At 52.7% G+C, this 25,777-nt stretch overlaps 10 protein-coding genes across 11 annotated transcripts; 3 read left to right on the top strand and 7 right to left on the bottom strand.

Annotated features, from left to right (window-relative positions):
• Nucleotides 1–568: 568 nt before the first annotated feature.
• On the top strand, nt 569–2,853 carry PV05_09674 (uncharacterized protein). The gene is made up of 2 exons (XM_013456026.1): nt 569–995; nt 1,058–2,853. The coding sequence occupies exons 1-2, from the start codon at nt 748–750 to the stop codon at nt 2,433–2,435; spliced, it is 1,626 nt and encodes a 541-aa protein (XP_013311480.1). The 5' UTR covers nt 569–747; the 3' UTR covers nt 2,436–2,853.
• On the bottom strand, nt 2,832–8,903 carry PV05_09673 (uncharacterized protein). Its single transcript, XM_013456025.1, has one exon. It carries the CDS (start codon nt 8,639–8,641, stop codon nt 3,461–3,463), a length of 5,181 nt encoding a protein of 1,726 aa, XP_013311479.1. The 5' UTR covers nt 8,642–8,903; the 3' UTR covers nt 2,832–3,460.
• Nucleotides 8,904–9,152: 249 nt separating this feature from the next.
• Nucleotides 9,153–10,526, bottom strand: PV05_09672 (uncharacterized protein). Its single transcript, XM_013456024.1, has one exon. The coding sequence runs from the start codon at nt 10,217–10,219 to the stop codon at nt 9,299–9,301; it is 921 nt and encodes a 306-aa protein (XP_013311478.1). The 5' UTR covers nt 10,220–10,526; the 3' UTR covers nt 9,153–9,298.
• A 425-nt stretch (nt 10,527–10,951) lies between these two features.
• PV05_09671 (uncharacterized protein) lies at nt 10,952–13,290 on the bottom strand. The gene is made up of 6 exons (XM_013456023.1): nt 12,835–13,290; nt 12,773–12,784; nt 12,417–12,715; nt 11,862–12,367; nt 11,571–11,803; nt 10,952–11,520 (listed from the first exon to the last, which is right to left on the bottom strand). The coding sequence occupies exons 1-6, from the start codon at nt 12,947–12,949 to the stop codon at nt 11,027–11,029; spliced, it is 1,659 nt and encodes a 552-aa protein (XP_013311477.1). The 5' UTR covers nt 12,950–13,290; the 3' UTR covers nt 10,952–11,026.
• Nucleotides 13,291–13,582: 292 nt separating this feature from the next.
• PV05_09670 (uncharacterized protein) lies at nt 13,583–16,105 on the bottom strand (the record flags this gene model as incomplete). Its single annotated transcript, XM_013456022.1, has 1 exon — nt 13,583–16,105. The coding sequence occupies one exon, from the start codon at nt 16,103–16,105 to the stop codon at nt 13,583–13,585; it is 2,523 nt and encodes an 840-aa protein (XP_013311476.1).
• Nucleotides 16,106–17,633: 1,528 nt separating this feature from the next.
• On the bottom strand, nt 17,634–18,569 carry PV05_09669 (uncharacterized protein; the record flags this gene model as incomplete). The annotated part of the gene is made up of 4 exons (XM_013456021.1): nt 17,634–18,172; nt 18,284–18,307; nt 18,362–18,462; nt 18,544–18,569. The coding sequence occupies 4 exons, from the start codon at nt 18,567–18,569 to the stop codon at nt 17,634–17,636; spliced, it is 690 nt and encodes a 229-aa protein (XP_013311475.1).
• Nucleotides 18,570–19,123: 554 nt separating this feature from the next.
• Nucleotides 19,124–20,098, top strand: PV05_09668 (uncharacterized protein). Its single transcript, XM_013456020.1, has 3 exons — nt 19,124–19,585; nt 19,636–19,839; nt 19,888–20,098. Exons 1-3 carry the CDS (start codon nt 19,400–19,402, stop codon nt 19,975–19,977), a joined length of 480 nt encoding a protein of 159 aa, XP_013311474.1. The 5' UTR covers nt 19,124–19,399; the 3' UTR covers nt 19,978–20,098.
• PV05_09667 (uncharacterized protein) lies at nt 19,785–21,035 on the bottom strand. The gene has a single exon (XM_013456019.1). The coding sequence runs from the start codon at nt 20,496–20,498 to the stop codon at nt 20,166–20,168; it is 333 nt and encodes a 110-aa protein (XP_013311473.1). The 5' UTR covers nt 20,499–21,035; the 3' UTR covers nt 19,785–20,165.
• Nucleotides 21,036–21,631: 596 nt separating this feature from the next.
• On the top strand, nt 21,632–24,547 carry PV05_09666. 2 transcript variants are annotated; one of them, XM_013456018.1, is made up of 4 exons: nt 21,632–22,468; nt 22,762–23,793; nt 23,852–24,375; nt 24,424–24,547. In XM_013456018.1, the coding sequence occupies exons 1-4, from the start codon at nt 22,241–22,243 to the stop codon at nt 24,494–24,496; spliced, it is 1,857 nt and encodes a 618-aa protein (XP_013311472.1). In that variant the 5' UTR covers nt 21,632–22,240; the 3' UTR covers nt 24,497–24,547. The 2 variants fall into 2 exon arrangements, with proteins under 2 accessions (XP_013311472.1, XP_013311471.1); XM_013456017.1 differs by having other exon boundaries at nt 21,632–23,793.
• PV05_09665 (uncharacterized protein) lies at nt 22,121–25,750 on the bottom strand. The gene is made up of 2 exons (XM_013456016.1): nt 25,469–25,750; nt 22,121–25,405 (listed from the first exon to the last, which is right to left on the bottom strand). The coding sequence occupies exons 1-2, from the start codon at nt 25,577–25,579 to the stop codon at nt 24,686–24,688; spliced, it is 831 nt and encodes a 276-aa protein (XP_013311470.1). The 5' UTR covers nt 25,580–25,750; the 3' UTR covers nt 22,121–24,685.
• Between the last annotated feature and the right edge of the window lie 27 nt (nt 25,751–25,777).

The raw sequence follows: 25,777 nt of genomic DNA, 5'->3' as shown, positions 1-25,777 counted from the left end.
GAGTTGGCGCTTGACTTTGCAACCCTGGCTCTGACCTTGGCCCTGGTGCTTCTGTCCCGATACATCTGGGATGCATTTCGCATAGGCACTCATGAGCTACATCTGGCTGTTTACGAGTCACTGTTGAGAAGCCGCGAAAAGCATACGAGGGTAAACATGCAAGAAGCCACACAACACAGTCCCTGCCTTAGCTCGAAAGATTGCCCGTGCATTTGACAGATGTTTCCCATGCCCTGATCCCGGAAGAGCGATGCCATGGAGCCCGGCTGCAATGTCATGCATGATAAGGCTGGAATTCCTGGCCAAACACGACAAGCCGTCGAAGGAGGGGCAGACTAAGCTTGTAGAGGAAAGAATAGCCGTTTCTTGGTGTTGAAGAACTGCCCCTCATTGCGCTTCATTGCCCCTCACCTTTCATTCTGCCGCCATACAGTACACAGTAGGCACCGGAGCACCTAGGTGGTTAGGCGGGTGACAGGTCTACGGAGGACCGTGACGGAGCTTAGCGAGTGGCTCAATGGTCAATCCACCACACGCTCATCCCCGTCAGAGGCAACGATGGGCAGCTCTCAGCTCCATGAGGAAATTCATTCCTTTGCAGAGCTGCACGGACTCTTGGATTGGTCCATCCCCCAAAACCTCGGTCCTGCACGGGCGGCGGGTTCTAATCTTTGCGAATACAATCGATCAATTGATTAGCGAGCCAGAATTGTGTTATTTCATTTCTTGCCGGTATCTTCTCTTTACATGCTCAACCTCTTCACAAGACCTTTCTTTCTTTCAGTGAGAGCAGTGCGATTGACATCTTCTGCATACCCATTTTCTCGACTGCGGTCCTTCTCCAGTAAACAGACACTCCTCTTCAACATGGCTGACCTCAAGGTCGAACTCACTGCCCCCAATGGCAAGAAAATCACCCTTCCCACCGGTCTTTTCATCGACAACGAGTTTGTCAAGGCCACCTCGGGACAGAAACTCACGAGCATAAATCCTTCGTAAGCGCCCTACTCAGTTCCCCCTCTCCCCCTCTCCGTCTCGACACTGACTAGATTCACAGAGATGAGTCGGAAATCTGCTCCGTCGAAGCAGCATCCGCAGACGACGTCGACAAGGCCGTCAAGGCTGCACGAGCCGCCTTCAACGACCCTTCCTGGCGAGATCTCCCTGCCACCGACCGTGGTGCCCTCATGTACAAGTTCGCCGATCTGCTCGAAGCGAACAAAGAGACCTTAGCCACACTCGAGACCTGGGACAATGGCAAACCTTACAGCGTCGCCCTGAATGAAGATCTAGGCGAAGTCATTGGCACAATGAGATACTACGCCGGCTGGGCCGACAAGATCCAGGGCGAGACCATCCCTACCAGCCCTCAAAAATTCGCATACACTCTCAAACAACCCATTGGCGTCTGCGGCCAGATCATTCCCTGGAACTACCCGCTCGCCATGGCTGCCTGGAAACTCGGCCCTGCCCTGGCCTGCGGCAACACAATCGTCCTGAAGCCCGCTGAGCAAACACCCCTCTCGATTCTGTACCTGGCGAAGCTTATCCCCGAAGTCTTCCCCAAGGGCGTCATCAACATTGTCAACGGCTTTGGGCGTGAGGCCGGCCACGCGCTCGCCTCGCACCTGGACGTCGACAAGATTGCGTTCACAGGCAGCACGGTCACCGGCAAGCAGATCATGAAGACGGCCAGCGTGAACATGAAGAACATTACACTCGAGACGGGCGGGAAATCGCCCCTTTTGGTGTTTGACGATGCCGATCTCGACCAGGCCTCCAAGTGGGCGCACATTGGCATCATGAGCAACATGGGTCAAATCTGTACAGCGACGTCCCGTGTCCTAGTCCAGGACAGCGTGTACGACAAGTTCGTCGAGCTGTTCAAGGAGGTGGTCAAGTCGACGTCCAAGGTCGGCGATCCATTCGCGGACGACACGTTCCAGGGCCCCCAGGTCACCAAGGCCCAGTACGAGCGCGTGTTGGGGTACATTGAGGCCGGCAAGAGTGAAGGCGCGACATTGGCGAGCGGCGGTGTCCCGCACAAGAACGTCGGTGGGGGCAAAGGGTTCTTCATCGAGCCGACCGTCTTCACGAACGTCAAGGACGACATGAAGATTTATCGCGAGGAAGTTTTCGGCCCGTTCGTCGTCATTGCCTCGTTCAAGACCGAGGAGGAGGCCCTCCGCATGGCGAATGATACGACTTATGGCTTGGGAAGTGCCGTCTTCACCAAGGACATCGAGCGTGCGCATCGGGTGGCGCAACGCATCGAGGCCGGCATGGTCTGGATCAACAGCAGCAACGATTCGGATTTCCGCGTGCCGTTCGGAGGTGTCAAGCAATCCGGCATTGGGAGGGAACTGGGCGAGGCCGGACTGGCCGCGTACTCCCAGACAAAGGCCGTGCATGTCAATATAGGGTGCAAGCTGTAAGAAGCTCTTTAAGGGGTGGGGGCCGGTTGTTCGCTGTTTGTTGAACAGTGCTTGGCTTGGCTTGGGCTGGCTCGCGACAATGTCTACAATAAATAGCCTTGATGTGGAAGGAAGAAGGAGGCTTGGCTTACTTGCTCCCGTGAGCGGAGGATTCCCATGACATTAACTGACCCTGTCTGTGCGACGGAGGATTCACAACGAGAATGGTATATACCCGAACAGATCTGAAGGTGAAGGTGAAGGTGAAGATGAAGATGAAGATGAAGATGACGCCAAGCGAAGCGAAACTTTGAAGCGAAACTACTTCATCCGGATCACGATCTTAATGACTTCCACATACTAAGTACTTTAGGAAGAATGAAAAGGAACAGAGGCATTATCAATCACCATTGCAAAAGAGGCCCGATCTGACCTTGACCGGAGCAAGAAATTGTGATCGCACTTCATTTCTTCGTTTCATTTCATTTCATTCCAATCCGTTACCGACTTCAAAAGCTGCAGACTGCGTAAAGTAAGGTGAACTAGAGTCTTGATCCAGCCTCAAGCTCACTCTTCCGAATCAGCTCATGACTGAAAATAGGAACCAACTCCGTGCGATCGATTCCTATACCCAAACTCATCCATGATCATGACCATGACCATTCGATATACCCATTTCCAGCCTAGTGAGCCTCAACACCTCAAGCGCCAAAACACAATCAAAACAATCAACATCACATGTATGAGCTCGTATGAAATGAGCAAGAATCCTCCAGTCTTGGCCGCCGTTCCCGTCCCGCCGCCACTGGTATTGCCAGACTGTTTCGTTTCGTTTCTTTTTTTGGTCTCGAGTCCCACAGAGGAATGAAGAGCAAGCAACCAAGAAAGCAAAGGACGTCACGTTGCCATTCCCAGCTCACAACGCGCGCTTCTTCGTGACAGACTGTTGGCCCTGGCTGGCTGGTGGCTGCTCCTACTCCTGCTGCTGCTCGAGCGACGAAAGACAGAGACAGGAAAAAAGGCACAAAAGGAAGAGAAGGAAGTCACTACTCTCTCCTCAATGGACTCGCAACAACCGGCTTAAATGCCAGATTCGCCCCGAGCGTCCTCCTCCTCGCGCCATCACTCCCACCGGCCTCTTTCCCACGCATTCTGACCTGGAACTTCTGCTTCTTCTTAGTCCCTGCTTCCTTCTTGTCATCGTCTTCTTGTGCCAGTTCTTCTTCATCGTCGCACTCAAAAATGCTCCTGTTGATCTGCTTCGGTGGCGCACTCATCTGCACCAAATCTTGCCTCCCCATCCCTTTGGCGGCCATATACGGCGTCAACGGAGTCGCCGCGGTACGTGGGTCGTAATCGACTTGCAAATTTGCCGACTGAGGTGTCTCCATGCTTGTCTTCTTCGATGCGACCATCGGCGTAGCAGCGATGTTGGACAATATCGAATCATCCTTTGGAATGGTGGAGAGGTATCTCATGTCCATGGTCTCACCACCATCACCAACTGTTGCTGCGGCAGGGGAGTCGTATACCGAATTGAGTTCGGTCTCTTCTTCGGTGTTTTGGTCGCCTTCTGACTGGACTTCGCCTGCACACCGAACCTGCTCCTCCTCGTCACTTCGGCTGTCCACTTCCTCATCGTCGAATTGCAGATTGACGTCATTCTCTTTGTCGGCCTCAGCCTGCTGTAGTGCACGCACCGGCGTCTTCGCCAACTTCATCTTCATATCTTCGTTTCCGAAATGAGCAGCTGGCAACGATTTCCTGCCTCGTCCCTGCTTCGTCGCACTCAAAGAACCGTTCTCGTTTCTCAAGATCCGCGGCTCCATGCTTTTCCGCCGTCTCGATCCACCACGCGGCATGATCCCCGTGTCCACCGCATACACCGCCTCGTCTAGCCACTTCTGCTCGCGATAGCAATCGAGCACCCAACTGACCCCGACGCATAGAACCTGTCCTTTGGCCGATCGGACCTTCTCAAGCGTACGCTTCCCGCCGTCCTTATACACGACATGTGTGACTCCCACGGCCTGGCTCAGAGCTTCGGGTTCGTTTTCTGCAGAATCGGGATTGACAGCGAGGCTGGCCCGTGGATTCCATCGCCACTCCTTGATGCACCGTGCGCCCATAGACGTGAGCAGATCGACGTAGAACGCTGAAGCGTTGGATCCTTCACTCGTGTGGATATCGTAATGCACGACTGCGCCGCTGAGAGGGCCGTCACCGACAGGCTTCAAGGGTGTTCGAGCAGCTGGAGTGCGGCTCTTGAGTGAGGTGGATGGTGTCTTGGCCTTCGTGGTCATCGCGGGCGTCTCGGCTGGGACTGGTGTTGCAGCTGTAGCAGGGCGAGAGGGAGTGCTGAGGCTCTTTCGTCTGCTAGACTTGGTGGGCCTGGCGTAGTGAGGCGTCGCAGTGGCATTGGACTTTTCCGTTGACGGAGGAGGAGCCATACTCGCTCTCTTCGGTGCGGAACCAGGAGTCTTGAACAAAGCAGAGCCGATGGTCATGACAGTAGCTTCTTGACCGTGTCCTTCAGTCTCCGGCTCCGGTTCAGAGCCAACCTCCATCTCATCAGAGAACATCATGTCTTCTGGCAGCTCTATGCCGTCTAGAGTGCTGTTTCCAAAATCTTCGATTGCAAAACTGAATTGACCAGGCGTCGTCGAGCCGGTCGCGAGCGAATGTGCAGGACTCGGTGCTGCGCTACGAATGCGTCGTTGCGGTGACGAAGTCAATTGATCTTTTGCCCGCGGTGTTGCTAGAGCGTCCACGATAGCCACTGCGTCCATAGGGCTGAGGCCCAGGCTACGTCTCTTGACGGCCAGTGAGTTAGACGAGGACAACGATCGCGGTCTCTTGCGCTGCATCTTGATCGGGGATGACGTCGTAGGAATTGTTCCCTCAGGACGGAGAGGAACTTTAGCGATGGTGTGGACGACACGTGCGAGGCTGAGATCGGGCCGGACTGGTGTGACGTTGAAGTCCATCTCGATGCTCTTCTCGACGGTTGCTGAGGTCGTATTCGCGGCCGACGGAGAAAGTGCGACGCTGGTTGAAGAATCGCCGAGTAGGTAGGTCTCGACGGCTTCAGACTCCTTGCGAGGTGGGCTGATTGCATCTTCTTCTTCAGACTGTAGTTCATCTTCGGAGTCAGATGATGGAGCATTGTCGCTCAGCGGTTGTTCCGCGACAGCTTTGCCAACTACACATTCTTTGTTTGTCTGAGCTGGGATTTGATATGCAGGAGCAGCATTCTCGTCGCCATAATTCTCAGACGACGTTGACAGCATAGACTGCCTTTCTTCCACCGTCGAAAGATCTGCCCCTGGAATAGCTGCTGCTTCAGGCCCATCATCATCATCACTTGTTGGTCCGTCCGGTTCATCCACTGCCATCTCTTCAGCCTCGTTGGCTAGAGCTTCAAAGTCAACCATGGCAGTGTCCGAAGCATTGGTGAATTTGATCAGGTCGGTCGTCAGCTCGCCAGGCTCATGGCTGGAACCGTCCGACCCTTCATCTTCAGACGTTTCTTCTTGCTCTTGGACATGCTCCTCAACATCGGCTTGCTGCACAACTTCGTGAAGGTCCTCTTCTTCCGCATATATTGCGCCTGCAAGCTCATCGGTTTGCTCCTCGAAGTCCTGCGCAGCCATACTTTCGCCGAAGAAATCCGGTCTTGCCGGACTCTCAGTCATGGATGGAGCAAATGACAGTCGAGCAGCCATTGACTTTCTCTTCTGCGCCTGCTTCGCTGGCGTGTCCTGCCGATTCACTTCTACCGATCCAGCAACGTGTATCCGAGCGAGAGGTGAGAATAGACCGTGTGACGCTGGTGTGCTCTTCTGGGGGCTACTTCGCTTCTCAGGACTGTCCGCTCGCCAGCCACGGACTTGTGCAGCAAGTGGAGTGAATCCAAGACCTCGCGAAGCGCTAGGAGGTACCATCCCGCCTGACAACCGGGACTTGATGTTTGAACTGCTAAGACTAGGTTGGCCTCGTGCGACTGGTGTTTGGTCTGCGGCGAGTTCATCTTCAGACTCATCGTCGACCTCTCGGAGACGGGTGAATAGAGCGTTTGATAGTCTGGGCTTGGTGATGGAAGCTTGTCGAGCTGCTTGAGGGACAACCTCATCTTGAGGGGCCTCATCGCTATTCTGCTCGTGAACCTCTTCAACTTCTTCCTCATCCTCATCAGAGACGTCTTGATGCTCCAAATCAGGGTCGAGGACTGTGTCGTCGCTGGCGGCATCAGGAGCCGCGACTGGCTCGGCGTCAGCCACTGGTGCAATTTGCGCCGGCTCGACAACTCCAAGCTCCTCATCGTGTTCACGTTCTTCCTCGTTCAGCTCAATTGGCTCATCAACCTCCATATTGTCCTTGGGCAGATTGAGTTGCGGCTTGACGGTGTCCACCTTCAGTGGGCTTCTGATGTTCAAGACCGATTGATCAAAGTCCAACTGTCCCACCGCCTCTTGGGCCAATTCATCATCGCTCATTCTGTACACCTTAGCTAATCGCTGAGGTGACATGGAAGATCTGAAGTGAGACGACATGACCAAGTCAACATCGCCCGGAGACTTCATCTGCTCGGACGCAGGCGTACCCTGCTTTTTGATGGGCGAAGGCGAGACGTGACCAGGAGTCTTCTGCTTCGATGGCGAAAACAGCCGTCTAGCTGGCGAAGACAGCAGAGCAGTCTTCAATGGTGATTGCCGCGGTTTCATAGCTGACGGAGGGAAGACGAGCTTATCAGACAATCCACGTTTCGGTGACTGTGACAACTGGGAATGACTGCTGGGATTCAAAGACAGAGATCCATTGCTGCTTGACTCCTGGATCTGGGCTCGGAAGATCGCCACGCCTTCCGGTGCTCGTCGTGGAGACTCCTTCAAGGAGTCTTTGAATGGAGAAGAGGGCATTCTTCGCGGTGGACTCATAATTCCTGGTGATGCATTCGCGTTGGACTTCTCGGGAGACTTCAAGGCAGGGGTGAAGTCCAGAGCCTTGACAGGGGACATTGCTCCAACAGATGTGACATGCTCTCCTCGTCTTGGTGAGAGGCTGAGATCACGGACTGGGGTCTTGCCGCCTGCAAGTTCGTCTTCCTCGTCCTCATTCTCGACCGGCATAGCCTTGGCAATCTGAGTGATCTTCTTTGGCGTCAGGACTCGAGGCATGATCTTCTCGGTCTCCTCCGTTTTGGACAGTTTGGCAGCCTTCGAGGAACCTCGAGTAGACTTGGTAGTTGTTGCTGCGGGCTTGCGGATCGGTTTCGCGCGCATTCCCTTTGCAGCTGTTTCGCTCTTCTTCGCCGCAGCAGGGGTAGGGCCCTTCTTTGCGGCCTTCGACTTCGAGACGGTCACGGGCTGCTTGTTCTCCTTCTCGTCGTCATCATCTGGTAGGTCTTGGAAAGTCACCTTCTTGCGAGCCGGTGCTGGGATGACAACGTTGATGGTGGCCTCGGGCACAGCAACCGATGCTGTTGACCCAGTTCTGGCCCGAGTCTGCTTGGTGGGTAGCGGCGCTTGCGAAGGTGGGAGTGGCTCAACCGGTGTATCTTCCTTCTTTGCTCGACCCCTAGTCTTGCGTACGGTTGCCGCAGTCTCAGTTGCGGCATCTTCGCCTTCTGCCTTCGTTGCCCGTGACCTGCCACGCTTCTTAGGCATGGGGTGGACCTTTGGCTCTTCGACCTTCTCCTCCAGTTCAGCTGCGGCCATATCTCTCTTGGTACGTGTTGTGGCGGATTTAGATGTGGTTGTTTTTTCCTTCTTTTCTTTTGCAGATGCCTTCTTGACCTGTTTCGCTTCTGGCTCCTTTGCCGGCGCTGGTTCTGGGGCAGGCGCGTCCAAAGGAGTAACTTTGATTCTTCGTCGAGGAGCGGCTGCTAGTGTGGAGGTAGCTGGGGTCGTGGTCGTGGTGCGCGTCGAGCGCGATGCTCTAGTCGCTGGTTGTGCGACCGCGACAACGATCTCGTCTTCGTCATTGCTGTCATTGACTTCGACGACCGGAGTCGATCGGGCAGACTTGGTGGTCTTCGTGTCCGTTTTCTTGGTGACTCGCGACTTTGATACAATGGCCTTTGTTCTGCTTGTAGTTGGTACTGCTTTCGAAGGTGCAGTCTTTCGTTTTGGTGCTTCGTCCAGGGCTGTTTTTGTATCGGTGTCAGCAGCTCGAGCGCGTGTGACGCGTCGAGGTTTTGCTGGACTGGCCGGTTTTCGGGGTGCCATGTTGTAGCAGTGGTAATTCAGTGTATTCGGCTTCGATGAGGAAACTACTTGAGTTGTTGTTGTCGCTCTTAGTGACCACGCCGGTTGTTATAGACGGGCATCCGAACAGCCGAAAGCTCTGTCTCTTCTGTGACTCGGGATTTACAGCGCGATCGTGTTGTCGGCTTGGGCTTGTTGATGTCTTCGTGAAATGCCGCGTGTCGGGTGTCGCGGAGTCCGTAATAAAAGAATAGTCGTAGAGGAAAGTAGCGTAAGGGCTTTCAATGGTGACGGTCGAGGTTGTTTACAAAGTAGATGTTGATGTTCCCATTAAGGTTAGAGTGATTGCGAAGTCACGTGCGGCATTTAATTGGCGGAGAAGCGGGCTTGAGGATGATCTGATCTCTCATTCGAAGGCACAAACCTCCCCCAAGGTAACTTCTTGAGCGCATCCTGGTCATCGTTTGATCCCCAGCGCAAAGAAAGGTGCCACGCAAGATCACCGCGGAGTTAAAGCAGTTTGTCCAGATAATTAAAGTGATGATGTATTAACATTTCATTATCAATTTCTATACCTTCCCGATGAGACGTTTGGAATCAAATCCAAGGCCAGTCCCAACAACCAAACTTTTATTCATCATTCATATCACACCCAGACACTCAAGCTTCGGTCTTAGTCTAGCAACTCAAGCTGTACAGAGGAGTAGTCGGTGGGGGTGTTCCAGCGCCGACGAGTCCAAAGCTGGGACTGGCACCAGTGTCCTGAAGAATGTACCACCAAGTGTTGATGTCGTTGGCGAACGCGTGGCATGCAACATCATCGTAGTACGTCTTTGCATTGTCGACGGAGGCGACAGCTTGACCGCTGCTGGGGCCCGAAACTGGCCAACCAGTCTCGGTGATCCAGACAGGCTTGCCCTGGCTCGCGGCAACGGTGACATCATAATCGTCCCAAAAAGTGGCGTTGGCGTTCGCAATGCTGTTGGCCTTGGTGGTCTCGTAGTATGGGTATGCATCGACACCCAGGAAGTCGCAGCTGCCAATCAATGCGTTCTGGCTCGAATTGGTCCAGACGTTGTACGTGTCAACGTGGCCGACGGGCTTACCGGCCAAAGCGGTGCCGGCGATGGCGGATCGAACCTGGGAAATGTAGTTTTGGATAACACCGGGACCAACACCAGCTCCGGAATTGTTCTCAACGCCAATAGGTGTGATGCGGTAGATGTCCTCGGATCCAACACTGATACCAGCGACCAAATCGCCAAAAGCGCTACCGTATTGCGAGATAGCAGCATTCAATGCAGCAAGTTCGTTGGCAAATCCAGCGTCACCACCTGATGCCCACAAGCCCAACAGCAGGGTCGTGCCGGTGTTGATGGCAGCTGGAATGGCGGAGATGGGTGTATTTGTAGTTCCATCTTGAATCATAGTGTACAGACGGGCAGAAGTATAGCTTGAGCCGGCGAGGTTCTTGGCCGAGTTGAATTCGCCTTCAAACGCAGCTTGGTCTCGACCGGTTGAGCCATAGTTGAAGCCCTTGTAAGCAGCGAATGTGGATGGGAGGGCAGCCACGAGGGCGAGGATCTGGGAGGTACGCATGTTGACAATTTCTATAAGTTTTAACGAGTGTATCCAACGAGGTTGAAATTATACAGTTGTAGAGTAGTAAACAATATGAGGGACAGGGAGAAAATACCAGACAGACCAAGGTTGGGGTTGATATATCGACTGCGCAAGCGACGAAAAAAGAACTCTGCCGGGTGGCGGCAAGATCGAGGCGCAGGGACAAGCAAGGACTCAACGAGGGAAGTGGTGGAAGTGGTGGAGAGACTCAACGGTCTTCAGTCAATGGGAGCCACAAGACTGGGGAAAAGAGAGGGTCTTGAGGGTCGTGAGGGTCGTGAGGGTCCTTATTCGATCATGATCCATGTCTATCGATAAACGTCGGCAAGGGACAAGCCACGACGAGCCAGATGGGGAGCTACTCGTAGAAGTCGTGAGATGTGAAAATCTCCTCGCTACCACAGTACTTGTGAGAACTTCCACTACTCCGTACCTGCGTCAACACTGTACTCGTACCTGTCTTCAATCCCTGTCATCCCGCAGCTGAAACCGAGCCATTAACAGAGAAGCCCGTGAGAGCCCTAACAGCGTCAGACTCCACCAGAATGCATCATCAGCTTTGTCCACGTATCCTCGATGGCGTGCACAGGGTAATCCACCCGAGGAACTTGCCTGGTCGTGCATGGTCTGATTTCTACTCATATCACAGTACTCTACACTCTACAGATGGCTGCTAATGACGCGTTAATGGGCATTCGAAAAAAGGCTGAGTGAGACCACAAAAGTTCGTATTTATCACGTGCTGGTTATGCTTCACTTTATTGCTCCCTCCCATCAATGATCTTACAATTTCATGCCCAATGCTTTGTGCACCTTCATGCTCTGCCGGATACTCAAATCCAGCATAATCTCCTCGCTTCCTCCAGGGATCTTGTAGGCCAGGGTATCGCGGTATAATCTCTCGACTTTCCCACCTTGACCACCTCTAGAATATGCAAGACCACCAAAGATCTGAGCAGCCTCTTTCGTGCAAAACTCAAACGTAGTGGTAGCCTGGGCCTTGAGACCGGCAATTGCGCCTCCTAGTCTCAACATGGCTTCTGTCTCACCCATCTTCTGGCACTGATACACAATGTTCTCCAACCAGGCATAACTGGCTTCGATCTGGCGAGCCATATGTGCAAGCTTCAGTCGAATCACAGGGTGGTTGATGAGCTTCTGTCCGAACGTCTTCCGCTTGGACGCATATTTGACAGACTCTTCAAAACACACCCGGGAGAATCGCAGACATTGAATGATAATGCCAACCCGTTCGTGGTTGAAATTGGTCATAATCACTAAATCACCGTTAGTTCCAGTCCTACCGCATCCGCGTTGGTTTGCATACCTTGGAATCCACGGTCCTTCTTTCCAAGCAAGTTCTCGACAGGGACCTTGACGTCCTCGAACGTGATATAGGTGGTGCCACTGGACCAAACACCTTGACAATCCATTCGTCGTGTGCTGACGCCCTCTCCACGCTCGATCAACAACAGACTCACGCCATTCATACCAGAGCCTCCAGTCCGTACGGCAGTGGTGAAGTAATCGCACCAGATACCATTGGTGATCCATTTCTTTCTGCAGAACGACATCAGTCATCGGTTTTATCCACCGTCTCAAGGCTGGGAGGACTTACTCGCCATTGACGATAAAATGCTTCCCGTCCTCACTGAGCTTGGCTTCACACGTCAGATTGGCCACGTCAGACCCAGCATCAGGCTCAGTAATAGCCAGACATATCCTCTTGTCGCCAGCAAGAATTCCGGGCAATATACGCTCGACCAATTCTTTCTTTCCGTACTTGACCAGCGGAGGGCAACCGATACCGAAACCACCGATCAAGTTCCAGACGAGACCACCTGAGCCGGTCCTCGACAGCTCGTCTGTGAGGAGCATCTCATGGAACAAGTCCCATTTCTCAGCCGGCACGCTCTTGACCGCATTCTTGACCAGGTGTTTTGGGTATTTCACACCAAGGAGGCCTGCAAGGTAGCCCCGTTCGCCCATCTGTTTGTAGATCGAATCGGGGACTTTCTTGCTCTCATCCCATTCTGTCACGTATGGTTCGATCTCGGATTCGACCCATTCTCGGACCTCCGCACGGAGAGCAGCGTGTGTCTCGTTGTAGTACGGCGAGTGGTACTGCCTCTGTTAGCATGACATCTCTAAGACCCGGTGGGTGTTCACTCACCCCTTGGTACCAACTCGGGTCACCAAACGGAATGAGATTTCCGTACGGGTCCAAAGCTTCAGCCTCCTCTTGCGCACCAGGACCTGGGGCGGGAGCAACGGTCCCAGATTCTGCCTGCGGTACGACCTTCTCCTTCTTCTCCTGGGGCGGAGGTGTAGCCGGAGGAGTGGGCGGTGCGGCCGTTTTCTTGGTATCTAACGATCCGACCTGTAATTTGCTCTTGTATTTCTTCAGAATGCTCTCGTTATGGTATTTCCAGAACTGCTTTGAAGCATCCTTGCCCGCAACTCGTTGAAGGACTGAAGGTTGGTATCAGTGACAGCGGTCACACGAGTCTGAAGATGGCCGCGACTTACTCTTCTTGCCTCCTACGAACCCGGTTAGTCTGTACGGCATAGGAACGAGATGGGTAACATACCTGGATGTTCGTCTTGGAATTTGGTCAAGTCGTACACATCTTCGTCGACCACAATATAGAGGTTGTCTGGTTTGTTGTGGGATGATACATCCGCGAGGGAGAATGTTTTGGACATCGTCAGTAGCTAGTGTCAGAATTTGCGGAGAGAAAGGAAAGCTGTCTAAAAGGTGAGGGTAGTAGAACACAGTACGACACCGAAGCAGAAGTCCAGGATTGATCAGGAGTGAAAAGGAGTCTGCCTACAATTAATGAGTGAAGGAACACAAAGTCGAGGAGGCGCATGGACACTTTGGCTTTCACATGCCAACAACGACCTGCGCACCGCGGACAATTATGATGACAGCCCGGAAGCCGCAGGAGATTCGGCGCACAAGCTGAATCTGGGTGATCCTGGAGGCCCCGGATCAGTAGCTAATGGTATGAATGACGCTGGATGATGACTTGGATCTCTTTGTCTTGGTTCCTATTCGTGCCTGTCGGGTCATCTGATGTTGCGAAAGACGTCGTATCCAATTTCCAGCCTCTAAACTGCCTCGGCATTTCATGGCTCACCAGCCTTGGGCCCCTGGAGTGCCTGGGTACTGCATAGTACACAGTATCCGCAGTGGTGGGTGCTGGGGCCAAAGGATGGATCATGGCACAGAAGAGCACGTGCTATTCAACCGAGCACTCAGGCTAACCAGTGGTTGTATCGCTTGCTCCATCTCGCGAGTGTCTACATACAATCAATCTATTGAGCTCGCCAGCTTCAATCCCCTGCATTCCCCGTGTTCGCTCGCTCCCGTAGCCGTCGTCCCTCCATCAGTCCTCTCAAGCCTCTTTTCTGGAGTCCAATCACTGAACTCACGTCGCCTGTCCACATCTCCTTCTCTTTGTCTACTTTGCTCGCCCGCTTGCCGTTATCCTCCTGCGCCGAGGCTTCGGTGTCCGTATGCGAAAGATCCGTCGATGTCGAAGCCGATGTCGTGGTTGATGTTGACTCAATTGAACTCGTCTTTCCATGACCTTTCTTTTTGGACTCTTCGTAACTCTTTGTGAGTGAGAGTCCTGCAGTCTTGCCCACTAATGTCTCGTCGCCGACTGCGGTAGCTTCACTCTCTCGTCGGCCCAGAGAGGCCAGACTGCCGCCAGCAGCACCTACAAGCCCACGACCTCCTCCTGCAGCCATGGCTGCTGCATTGAAGACCGCTGCGGAATTCCGTCCATCCAGAGCTTCATGGAGTCGTTCCACTGTCGCCTCCAGCAGTCCGTCGATCTGGTAAGGACGGGCCATCTGCAAGAGCGAACATAATGTATGAGGGGTACAGAATGAAAATCCCACTGGCGGTAGAGACGATGTGTACAAAAAGTGCAACAACAGGTGAATCGTGGGTGCCATGTGTGGCAGATATAGCGAACGAGGTCGACTTGAAGCCGGCACCGACGTCGTATTTGGCAACTCCACCAGTGTTCTGGTCGTTGAGCGGCTTAAAGAGCGCTGCGGATCCAGAATCGACTCAGCACCGGCAGTAGACCCAGGTCCCATCAGTCCATTTGCTGCATTTGGTGTGATTGTAAGCGAAGAGTTGCGACTTGCTTGAGACCGGCCACTGGGTCGTAGCGTCGCCCCGTCCGATAGGATGGTGCCTTCGTGTGTCGACGCAGATTCTGCCAGAAGTTGGTTGAAAAATGGGCCCCAGCGCCTGGAAAGAATGAGGGAGTTGCACGGGATCTTTTCACCTCCCAGAGCCACTATTTCCATGTCCGACAGCTCAGTCAAGCTCAATGCTGCTTGTCCCAGTTGCTCAGCCTTGCCATTGTACGGTCGTCCACCGGCGAGTTGGGTCGGCAAGCTTGCTCGCAGCGAGGCGGGAACCACTGGCGCGGAAACCGAAACATAAGCCGATGTTGGTGCTTCCTTCCTCGGATTATCATATAGACCAAACGCTTCGAGTTCGACCATGCACACATGGCTGAAGTTGATCCGACGATGGTTGTAATCATCCACCAAGCTACGCTTCCGGTGTCCTAAGATGACAAAGGTATTTCGCCGATTCCACAAAATACCTCTGTTCCAGCTGCCTTGAGAGAAGATGGAGCCATTCGTGTCAATTCGCGCCCATGTCAGGGTTTTGAGGTCTAAGGCCCACAGTGCATACTCGTGCTTTGACGATGTCAGATAAGTGCCGCTCACGACGAAATGACCATCGATGATGCCTCCATTGGGAAATCGGAGGCCCGGCGGAGACACACTCCCGGTCATCGGTTTCTCTACCAGGCTTCCGTTCGGGAGTCTGATTTGTAGCTCTAGCTTGACATCCAGAAAGTTGTAGTTGGAGTAGATCAGCATCGAAGTTCCTGGTCTCTTATTTGTCCTCTTGGCTTCAAAATCGTCAAGAGGTACTCCTCGTCCAACTAATTCAGCAGACAGTCCCGTCATTGGGGCAACCATGCTCTTGTACGCTCCACACTTTCGATCCCACGCGGTAGTATTGGTCCACTTCAGGCTTCGAAGATTGAACACGCTTATCTGTTCAATATAGTTGTTGCTGCTGTCTTGGCCTCCCACCACAATCATTTCTGCACCACCACTGCCATCCAACTGCACACCCAAAGTCCCCGAATGGGGGTCCGATGATGGTGGGTTGTGCTGAATGGCAGACAAGGGCGCATTGGCCGACGTGAAGACAGCAGACGAAGGTAGGATCGCCGCACAGTGTGCGTATCGCCCTTGTGGGTTCTCAGACGTTGAGATGAGCGTCCATTTCCGCGTGGGTACGTCAAAGATGTGAATATCCGACATCACCACCACCTCTGGCTGTGGCTCTCCTCCAACCTTTCCACCTTGAGCATTCGCGGTGTTCTTGTGAGTGGCTGGCGACATGCCACCATAGCACACCAGTTTGGAGTCACCCAAGGCAGAAACGCTGTGGAAATATCGTGGTGGAGGAATATCTCCAAGAGCGTCAATCTTGGTCCAGTGACGGTGGATCAGATCCAGTTCGTATAGGTCCGAGGTCAGTTGCGGCTTCGTTCGAGAATGTATTCGTCCTCCAAAAACGTACAACTTGTCACCTAGGATCGTTGTAGTTGCTCCCACCAGGGCGTGGGGCTCTTCTCCAGTAGTTCTGTGCACATTGCAGACCAAACCTGATAGATTGGTAGGTGCGGTACCCTGCTGAGCCACCCCAGGCGTGAAACCGATATTCCCGGTGCCATTGGGGGCTTGAGTGGAGCCAGGTGCCTCGCTGCTGGCCTCAGATGCCGTGAGGCTTACCTGGCTGTTATTCATTGCTGATTGTCGTTGTTTTGCAATTAGGGTTGGACTTTCAACGATCTCTGTATCTGTTGTCGTATAGGACGTATTCGCTTCATCCGATAGCCTTGAGCTTTTAGACTTGCGCCTTAGGGTTGACGCTGTCGATGTTATCGAAGACCGATGGTTATTTATGTCAGACTCCGATGCGTAAGGCCGGAGTTCGCCTGCAAATGGTTGTGCGAATTCCGGAATTATAATAGGCACATACCGTGGCAACCTTCTTGGTTTGGCGGGCTTGGTGACAGTGTCCGTCGAAGAGTCACAGGCAAGTGATTTTGTTCCCTGATATTTGGAGATGTCAATAGGGATGTGTCGGGACCTGGCACACCAAGACTTTCCGTCTGCTACCGAGAATGATGAGGGATTCGGCCAAAGAGTGAACGAAGCAAGCAGAGATTTGGAGTCGCTATCTGTGGCAGAGCACGGAGTTGGCGGCCAATATTGTTCCTCGGGCGACGGAGGATCGAGGCGTGAAGTCCAGAACCAAGAACTACCTAGCCGAAGCGGATTTCTGTGCTTGCCAGGACTTTTCCTACGGAACCTATTCATGATCAGCTCAGTCCAGTAGCCTCGTGCTGCGCGGAGGTGTTCAAGGTCGAGCAATAGCGAAGTCAGCAAGGAAGGAGACGGGCATCATCGAATGTCAAATTAACAAACTGGGCAACTGAGATATGACATTATTTGCAAGTCACTTTCTCCGTATCTTGCAGCTGGGACTACTGCAGGATCAAGAGGATGTCACTCGTCAAAGACGACAGCAGGCAGCCGAATTGAGAATCGGTGAAAGGAGCACTGCATATGATGCATGACGAGAAAGGATGACACTTACCGGCAGACAAAGCACTTGTCTCGGGATCACACCTGGCCTGAAGAACAGTCCTTCGCCTGGTGTCACTTTGAGGGCGCCGAAAATAGGGGCCGGCACAGAGTTCTTCTGATGGCCTTTGGCAAAACGTGATCAACAAGTCTTGTAGAGGGCCACTCAAGGCGAAATAGAGACAAGGATCTGTGCTACCCAGACTGTGGTGTAGGAGAATTGAATGTGGGATTTGTGTAGCGAGTTCGGTGCCTCCAAAAGATCTAGACAGGCTTCATGCAGCGCCGCACGGAAGATCGATGCCAAGCCGGCTCCTAGCAGAGTCGGCGGAGACCAGGTACCTAAAGGCGACACGGGGCGACAAGGGTCAAGGACCCAGTAATTGTACCTTGACATCGTCAGCAGTCCTCTTGATGTTCATGTCATCTTGGTCCTGATGCAAATGAGCATCGGTGGCTTATGAACTGCGAATTCCTCCAAATGGTAAAGGACAAAAGACGTGCCATCTAAGAAGCGCCGCACGGCCCCCCAACATCACAGGTCTGGGGCTGTTCCAAATAAGTAGTTGCATGTTTTGGAACAGTGACATTGGTCTAACAATTATGTAAAGATTGAGAGGAAGTCAAACTGGACGCTCTTCGTATGATTGAATCCTACAGCAACTGCATACCACACCGCCCACATTTAAGCAGCAGTTGTCTTCTCCTTGGGCAGAGGAGTGACTCGCAAGTATGGCTTGATGATCTTCATCTCAGGCCAGATTTCCTTGGCCTGGTCTGTCTTGACGGTGGGATGGACAATCACGTCGTCACCGGGAACCCAGTTAATGGGGGTAGTGACCTTGTGCTTGTCGCCGGTTTGGAGGGAGTCCACGATTCTGAGCACCTCGGCAGTGTTGCGACCGGTCGAAGCAGGGTAGGAGAGAATGGTTCGGATAATCTTCTTGGGGTCAATGATGAAGACGGAGCGGATGGTGAAAGCTATGCCCTTCTCATCGACATTCGTGGCGTCTTGGTGGTCGATCATGTCGTACTTCAGGGCAATTTGTCGGTCCTTGTCTCCAATGATAGGGAAGTTCAGGTGGCTGCCACTGATCTCGTCGATGTCCTTGATCCAGTCTCCATGGCTGTCAATGGTGTTGGCGGAAAGACCGATCAACTTGACACCTCTCTTGGTGAACTCGGGTTCCAATTTTGCGAAAGCTCCAAGCTCAGTGGTGCACACTAAGATTTGTCAGTGCCTGTACATGCAACGCGCCTTTCCTGTCTCTTGTCTGTCCTTGGCTCGGATCCTGCGGCGACTGAAGGCTGGAGGGAGGGCTGCTCGTCACGGACCTGGTGTGAAATCTTCTGGATGTGCTAGAATCTCCCGTCAGCTGCGCCTAGAGTACCTCAACTTGGCTCTGGTCTTACAGAAAAGGACGACCCAGTTGTTTCCAATGAACTCGTGGAAGTCGATGGGACCCTTGGTGGTCTCGGCCTTGAAGTTGGGGGCAACAGAGCCCAGACGGAGACTGGAAACAGTATCTTGTCAGCCATGGCTACTCGACGAGGTGGTCGCAAGTTGTGGAAACTGCTATGGGATGACAACGTACGGCTCAGGACGGTCAACGGAACCCATATTGACTGCGATTTTATGTCTGGGGGATCGGACTGGAGATGAACGTGAAGACTTTTTGATTAGAGTTGGAATTGCGTAGAGCCAAAAGATGGTATGGTCAGGAGACGCAGCGGAAGACTGATATATAATAGTGCCGTCAGTTTAGGTCTGGCTTGAATAGTCCACGACAAATCTTTTCGTGCTCGCCGCGGGGATCAAATCCCTGTGACGGGCAAATTCTCTGTGGGCCCGCGAATGAGGTTGGAGGGGTCCATTATGGCATCAGCGAGGATGGAGGGGTGCTCCCAGTGTAGAAAGGGCTCGAGGCTGGGTGAGGACTCCGTGGTTTGTTCCACCATTGGTGCCATTTTCCAAGTGCCATACAAATCATCTTGCTCGGAAATCACGCAATCGCAGCCTGACTAATCCATTTTGGGAAGTCCAGCCTGGACCAGGTCGAGAGCTCAGCCTTGCAGAGCGATTCTGCCGATCGTGTCACGTGAGAGGCTGCCGTCCTCCCATCACCTTCTGCAGCACATTTGACAGGCGTTTCAAAGCCATGTAAACTTTGTGAAGCGGAAGACAGGCTGCAAGGGAAGCCCTCAAGAAGCCTCGGAGTCTTGGACTCGCTCCAATGGCCGCCGCGAGCTTCGGGGTACAAGTTGTTGGCAAAGCTGACATGGAATAAGCAAAGTATTCATCGACGTCATTTACCGAACACTGTTGCCTTTGTACAGTCATAATCCAATGCGGATGTAGAGGTTTTGTTCTGGTCAGATTCACGAACACACCTTCCAAAGGACTCTTTCGGCTTTCGCACTCTGTTGTTCCAGGGACACATACATCTATAGATGGATTCTGCTCATCCGACCGGAGCGACCGGCGGCCCACAGACAGCCGGCGAACTACCTCCAGAGGCCGTTGCGCTGGCATCAAGATTCTTTGACGCAGCCAGGTATGGCCAAATGGACATTTTTGAGCAAGCATTGCCTCGTGGCTTACCGGCAAACTTGACGAATGATAAAGGAGATACTCTGGTAAGGACGAGGTCTGACGTCCCCTGCTGGTCTGACCTGAACATACTCAGCTGATGCTTGCATCTTATCACGGCCATGCTCCACTTGTATCATTACTAGTCGGACATGGAGCAGACCCGAACAGGGTGAATGACCGGGGCCAGTCAATGCTTGCAGGTGTCGTGTTCAAGAATGAACCGGAAGTAATCAAGATTCTCTTGGAAGCCGGCGCTGACCCAGAGTTGGGCGAGCCAAGTGCGTTGGATGCTACCAAGGTACCTATTCCAGCCTTTAGAAAGGCCAGGCTTGCTAACCTCGAGAAGGTTTTCAGACAAGAGGAATACGAAGGAATGTTCCGGGAACAGATCGAGAAGTTAAAGACTCCAGCAGTTCGAGCAGTGAATGGGCAATAACCCATTGTTATCAATCATTACTGGTTCTCTGCCCCTCAGGGCTCAGCGGTGGCGGTAGCCGCAGGAACAAGTATATAAAGTTCGTAACTCGTGAGTATGAAATGAAAAACATTTTAAAACAGTTTCCTCCTAGATTGCCGCCAACGCCATGCTGCATTTCGCTAAACAGAAGGCTGATCAAGCTGAAATCATTCATATGCATGTGAAGGCTGGTTCATTATGCGGTGTTGATGCAGGACTTTTTGAGATGGGACCTGCAGTGTCGAGACGCGGGGGTGGCATCCTTGACACCATTCGTATTTCCGATTCTGTATCATATGCACTTGATGTGCCCATTCTCCAATGTGTTCTGTTGGTTGGAGGGATACCGCGGATGAGGTTCGAGAAGAGGAGGCTGAGGAGGTAGCGGAGGCCGAGGATGTTGAGGTTGACTTTGATGACCTTGGCTTTTCATATGCCTTCTGCAAGGCTTGGTGGTAGTTGGAATAGTATCGGTTATTGGATGTTTGTGAGTCAAACATGGTGAGTGAGGTTCTTGGCCTTGGTGTCGACTGGCGGATTGTGTGAAGGCTGGTAGAGAAACAGATCGGGGGGGTTTTCGTCTGAAGATATCTTATAGATGTTTCCACAAAATTTGTGGAGGTGGTTCCGTGTGACGTTGGATGTGTACGTGAGGATTGGATTGTGTGCTGAATAAGTACTGTGTTAGACCGAAGAATTCTGATAGAATGCCGGAGGTTCCGACGTTCAGCACAAATAATGGAACAGGTGACGTTCACAGCGGTTGAATTTTGAGACGCGTCTCACAATTTGTTGAGCACAGACAACAACAACAATTGTGTCACAGGGCCGGTTTGTCGTTCGAGAACAGTAGTGTGTAGTGTACCTAGGTAGGTTGAAAGGCGAAATCGAGAAGTGATCAGCAAAACATTGTGGAAAATACCGAGATATACGTATGCTGATTCTCAGGTGGCAGCACACATGGACGCGTTACAATCATCAGGTGGATCAATCAAGAATGGCATGGTGAAACGGTACCGAGAGGCAGTGGTCTGAACGGGCATCATGACTGACGAACCAACATCAACACATGGTTCACATGCAACGCGCTCACCGAATTTTTGCGAATCACTTTGGGGATAAGGGATATGGTACGCTGCAGCAAAGTTCGAGACAGGGGACCACATGGATCGAACATACAGCTGAGAAGTTCAAAGCCTTCATCATCCTCGCATCGATAATAAAGCTTGAGACAGCCACAGCCGCTGCCATGTGAGATCGAGTGGGAAGAAAAAGACTCGCTCGACCACTGCAACCACCCATGAGATAAAGGAATGAAGCAGGATTGGATGGAATGAAGTTGGAGAGAAAAAGCCAGCCTTTTGTGGCAGTAAAATCTTCACCCTGGTGAGATTATTGTTGAACCAATTCGAGAAGAGTCAATGGATCCGAAAGAGCGGCGACGTCCACACTCCACAGCGACAGAGTCGTAGCCAAAAACTGACAACACGACATCGCCTCAATGGAGCCCAAAAGAGCCGAGGAGAAGCCTTTTCGCCCTGAAACCTCTTTGTCAGCTATGCCTATTTCGGTGCCCGTTACGCCTATTTCTGGCCTGGTGAGCCCCTTTCTAGGCACTGGGCTTGAGCCGGGACGCAAGCCATAGACAACATACCTATGTCTTATGCCTGCCCTGACTCTTGCCCTGCTTTACATTGGCTGGCTTCTGCATACCTTATGTGAACACGAGCTGACACTTATTCATACCGTCCCAAACTTGTAAAAGTCCTCAGCTCTACTATTCTTGGGTTCTCTCATCTAAAGGAAGACGTGAACACTTTCCATCTTCGATGATCCAGCAACGGCAGCTCTTGCCTTTCTCCTCGACATCCACGTGACTACGACTAGGTTGATAACGGCAAGCTTCCATGACTCCGGATGTGCAAATACATCAAACATCACGTTGATGCTTGCGTCTTCTCGGTACTTGTTCTTTTCAGGGCAAAAGGATTTTCATTTTGCATCCGATTGGTAACACCCCGCAAGCATGATCCTCGGGCTAGTCAAATGCTACTCTTAAGCCTAGTGAGCTTGGATGCGGGGGAGTGAGAGGTACGTGGCCGAACTGCGAAGGTACAGAAGGTCGGGAGATGTGTCGCAAGGATTGCATGATCTCTTCAAGCATGAGGCCTTGTTGTTCTCACCGCTCCCAATTCATCTCTTTATCTTACGCCTCGAACTGTCCTGAGTCTCAACGTTCAATATGGCAGACACTAATGAAGTCGATGGCACTTCTTCCAATGCCCTCTGTACGGTCGATGAGTTTGTGTCTCAGCAGTACGACTTTGTGGTCGTCGGTGGAGGGACAGCAGGCTTGTGTGTGGCAGCCCGATTGACGGAAGATCCCAACATCTCTGTAGCTGTCCTCGAGGCTGGAGAAAACCGAATGGATGATCCCAAGGTCTCGACGCCAGCTTTTTATCCAACGATGGTAGGTCGACATTCCAGACATCTGCTCATCTTCTGCATCCTATTTTGCCAGACGAATGCCGACTACTTTCATGGAGACCTCCTTCCCAGACAATATTCGATCCAGAGTGGTGTTTACCATGTGACTTTCACCACGTGACAAGGCTGAGCCATAGCATGGCTACGTATCTGCTACACAAGTACTGTCTCCATGGAGGCAAGCATATGGCGGTTTGCGTGGCAGCAGCTCTTCATGCAATCCCTCTTGTGCCCTACTGATCCTCAAGCTATCATCCCTTGCTTACCTAATCCCAGATCGGCCGCAAAGAATACGACTGGTGCATGACTTCCACCCCGCAACCAAATGCCGGCAACAAGGTCTACTCGATGCCACGAGGCAGACTCTTGGGCGGCTCCTCCGGCATCAACTATCTCATGTACGTTCGTGGGAGTAGAAATTGCTATGATGTCGGCTGGGAATCCATCGGCAACAAGGGCTGGGGATGGGACGGCCTGGCTCCCTATTTCCTCAAGCACCAAACTCTTGACGTGACGTCTGTCCACGACGATCCTCAATTCATGCCCGTGGCAGGAGGCGACGAGTTTCACGGCAGGAACGGCCCCATCCACACCAGCTTCAATGACTGGTACAGCCCGTTCGAGGTCGATTTCGCCGAGGCCGCATACGCTGTAACCGGAACCAAGAAGACTATCCATGACGCATGGAGCGGTGACCATATGGGCTTCTACTCCAGCCTCGGTGCCGTGAATAGGACCGATGACCCGGGGAAACGATCCTACGCTGCCACAGGGTACCTCCGGCCAAACCTGCACAGGTCGAATCTGAAAGTCCTGACCGAGGCACAGGCGACTCGAATCATCTTGGATGGGACCACCGCCAAAGGTGTAGAGTTCGTCCACAAGGGTCAAAAGTATAGCGTCAATGCGACTAGGGAGGTCATCTTGTCTGCCGGTGTTATCCAGAGCCCGCAACTCCTGGAGCTTTCTGGCATCGGCGATCCGGAAGTTCTCAAAGCAGCCGGCGTGGACTGTGTTGTCGAAAACAAAGGCGTAGGCGCGAATTTCCAGGATCATGTGCTCGGAGGGCTGCTGTACTACTTGAAACCCGGAATCACGTCTCTGGATGCCTTGCACGGTGAAGAGTTCATGAAAATGCAACAAGACGTCTACCAGCAGAGCGCAAAGGGCCCGTACGCATCGCCTGGGATGATGATGGGCTTCGTTTCTTATGCGTCGCTGGTCTCGCCTGAAGAGTTAGAGACCACCATCAAGGAGATTCAGGATAAGTCTCTGGCGAGGACGGATTTCGAGAAGGCTCAAGAGAAGGTACGTGTTGTCACTATCTCCGTTAAGAAGATAGTGGGAGACTGAGTGCTGAATCTAGGCCATTGTCGATCAACTCCGGGACCCTACCTTCGCCAACCTTCAAACGTTCTGTATTGGCTGCCGTCTTGACGTCGCAAAGGGCTCTGACCAGACACAATTCTTCTCTGCTCCGCCTCCTGGACGACAGCAGATTTCCCTTCTCATGTGCCTGGAGCACCCTTTGTCTCGGGGCACCGTACACATAAAGTCTGCGGATCCTCTGGCTGCGCCGGAAATCGACCCAGGCTATTTCCGCAATGAGGTTGACGCCAAGATTCTGGCAGCCGGAATGGGCTGGATGGACCGAGTGGCCAAACATCCTGTCCTAGCCAAATCTCTCGACGAGCGTGAACTGCCGCCTCCAAATGTCAGTCTTGACAGTGAAGAAGAGAGGATCGAATACGTCAAGAACCACATCAGCACACAGTACCATCTCATTGGCACCTGCGCCCTGGGAGAAGTCGTGGATAATGAGTTGAGGGTGAAAGGCGTCCAAGGTCTTCGAGTGGTTGATGCTTCGATTTTCCCAGGTCATGTGTCCGGGTAAGTGCTGCCGACTGTTTGTCCAGGGGAGTATGCTGACCACGACAGAAATATCATGGCGACCACGTATGCCGTAGCCGAGAAAGGCGCCGACATCATCAAAGCCTCCATCAAGGCATAAGGGTCGCGGAGACCTTCCATTCCATATGAATCATAATGCTCCTCGTGGCCTTTTCGTCGCCTGTCGGTCAATCTTGCGTTTCCTTCGTTGCAATCCTTCACCCCTGCCTTTAACGTCACCTCTGCATGATGAGCCGGATCTTGACTGCGTTCCCTTCTAGTGACTGGTGCTTTGGCGGTGCACAGCCCATCAGAACCCAGTCCTTGCAAGCGAACACAAGAGCCCAACTCCAGCCTTGACCCCATCGATGATATAAACCTCCTTGGCCGCCGCAGTTCCGAGCCACTCGGCACATGCCTGCCTCACGGCGTCTTCCAGACCGACCATACCTGCACAGCCCAGACAGATTGCCTCGGTATCTGACTTATTGACAACCTCATTCCCTGATACACCTCTTTCCAAAAGTCGTTTCGTTGCATCCATCATCTTCTTCCTCACCTCCTCACCTGGCAGATCATGTAGTTCGCTCGCATTCAGGCCTGTCGTCTCACATCCAAGAAACCTCGAGACCTCATTATCGTAGTAGCTCCCATCACTCCCAAGAAACCGTTCGACTGCAGTCTCGAGCTCAGGCTCCCATATCTTTCCCGTCGATACAATTCCAAACCCCTCATGGTCATCGATCAGACTCATACTCGTCAGCACACTCGCCTCAAAGATCCCCGTGACATATTTTCTTGCGCCTCTCCCTTCGCTTCCTGCGGTGGCAGAGGCGGTCAGTTTCCGGCACTCGCTTTTCAATTGTGGAACCAGTGGATGCTGGCTGTAGCATGCCACGAGAAAGGCATCATGGTGTGGTAGGAGAGGTACCAACGAAGGCAGGCAGATCTCGGCGGATTTGGCTGCGTCCTCGGGTGAATTGATGCTGGGAATGCCAGGTGATGGGGATGTGAAGAACGTGTATTCGACCTGCGCCTATGTATCAGACATGGTCACCTTTGCAAATACAAAAAGAAGTGGACCGAAACGGACCGATGGCATGTGTAGATCTTCGAGGACAGGCTTCAAAGCATCCGTCATGCGCTTCGAGGTGTTGGGGTTGATGACGAGGATGCGTACGGGGCTCGACGCTTCGGCGGACATCTTGGGCGGCTGCAGAGGTTGGGAATGGGTAGTAGATGTAAGACAAGCTAACTAGCTCCGATACAGTAATCTGTTATTATGCTGCATGATCCGTGATTCAAATTCATCGATTGAAGCGCAGTGATAGCGAGCTCGCGGGGAAACCTTTGAAATATATTTGCAGGGTCTACCATTATCGCGATAGCGCGATACCTTGAG

The sequence above is a fragment of the Exophiala xenobiotica genome (assembly GCF_000835505.1).
Source record: "Exophiala xenobiotica strain CBS 118157 unplaced genomic scaffold supercont1.6, whole genome shotgun sequence".
Classification (NCBI taxonomy): Eukaryota; Fungi; Ascomycota; class Eurotiomycetes; order Chaetothyriales; family Herpotrichiellaceae; genus Exophiala; species Exophiala xenobiotica.
This window is presented reverse-complemented; position numbering and strand designations above follow the sequence as displayed.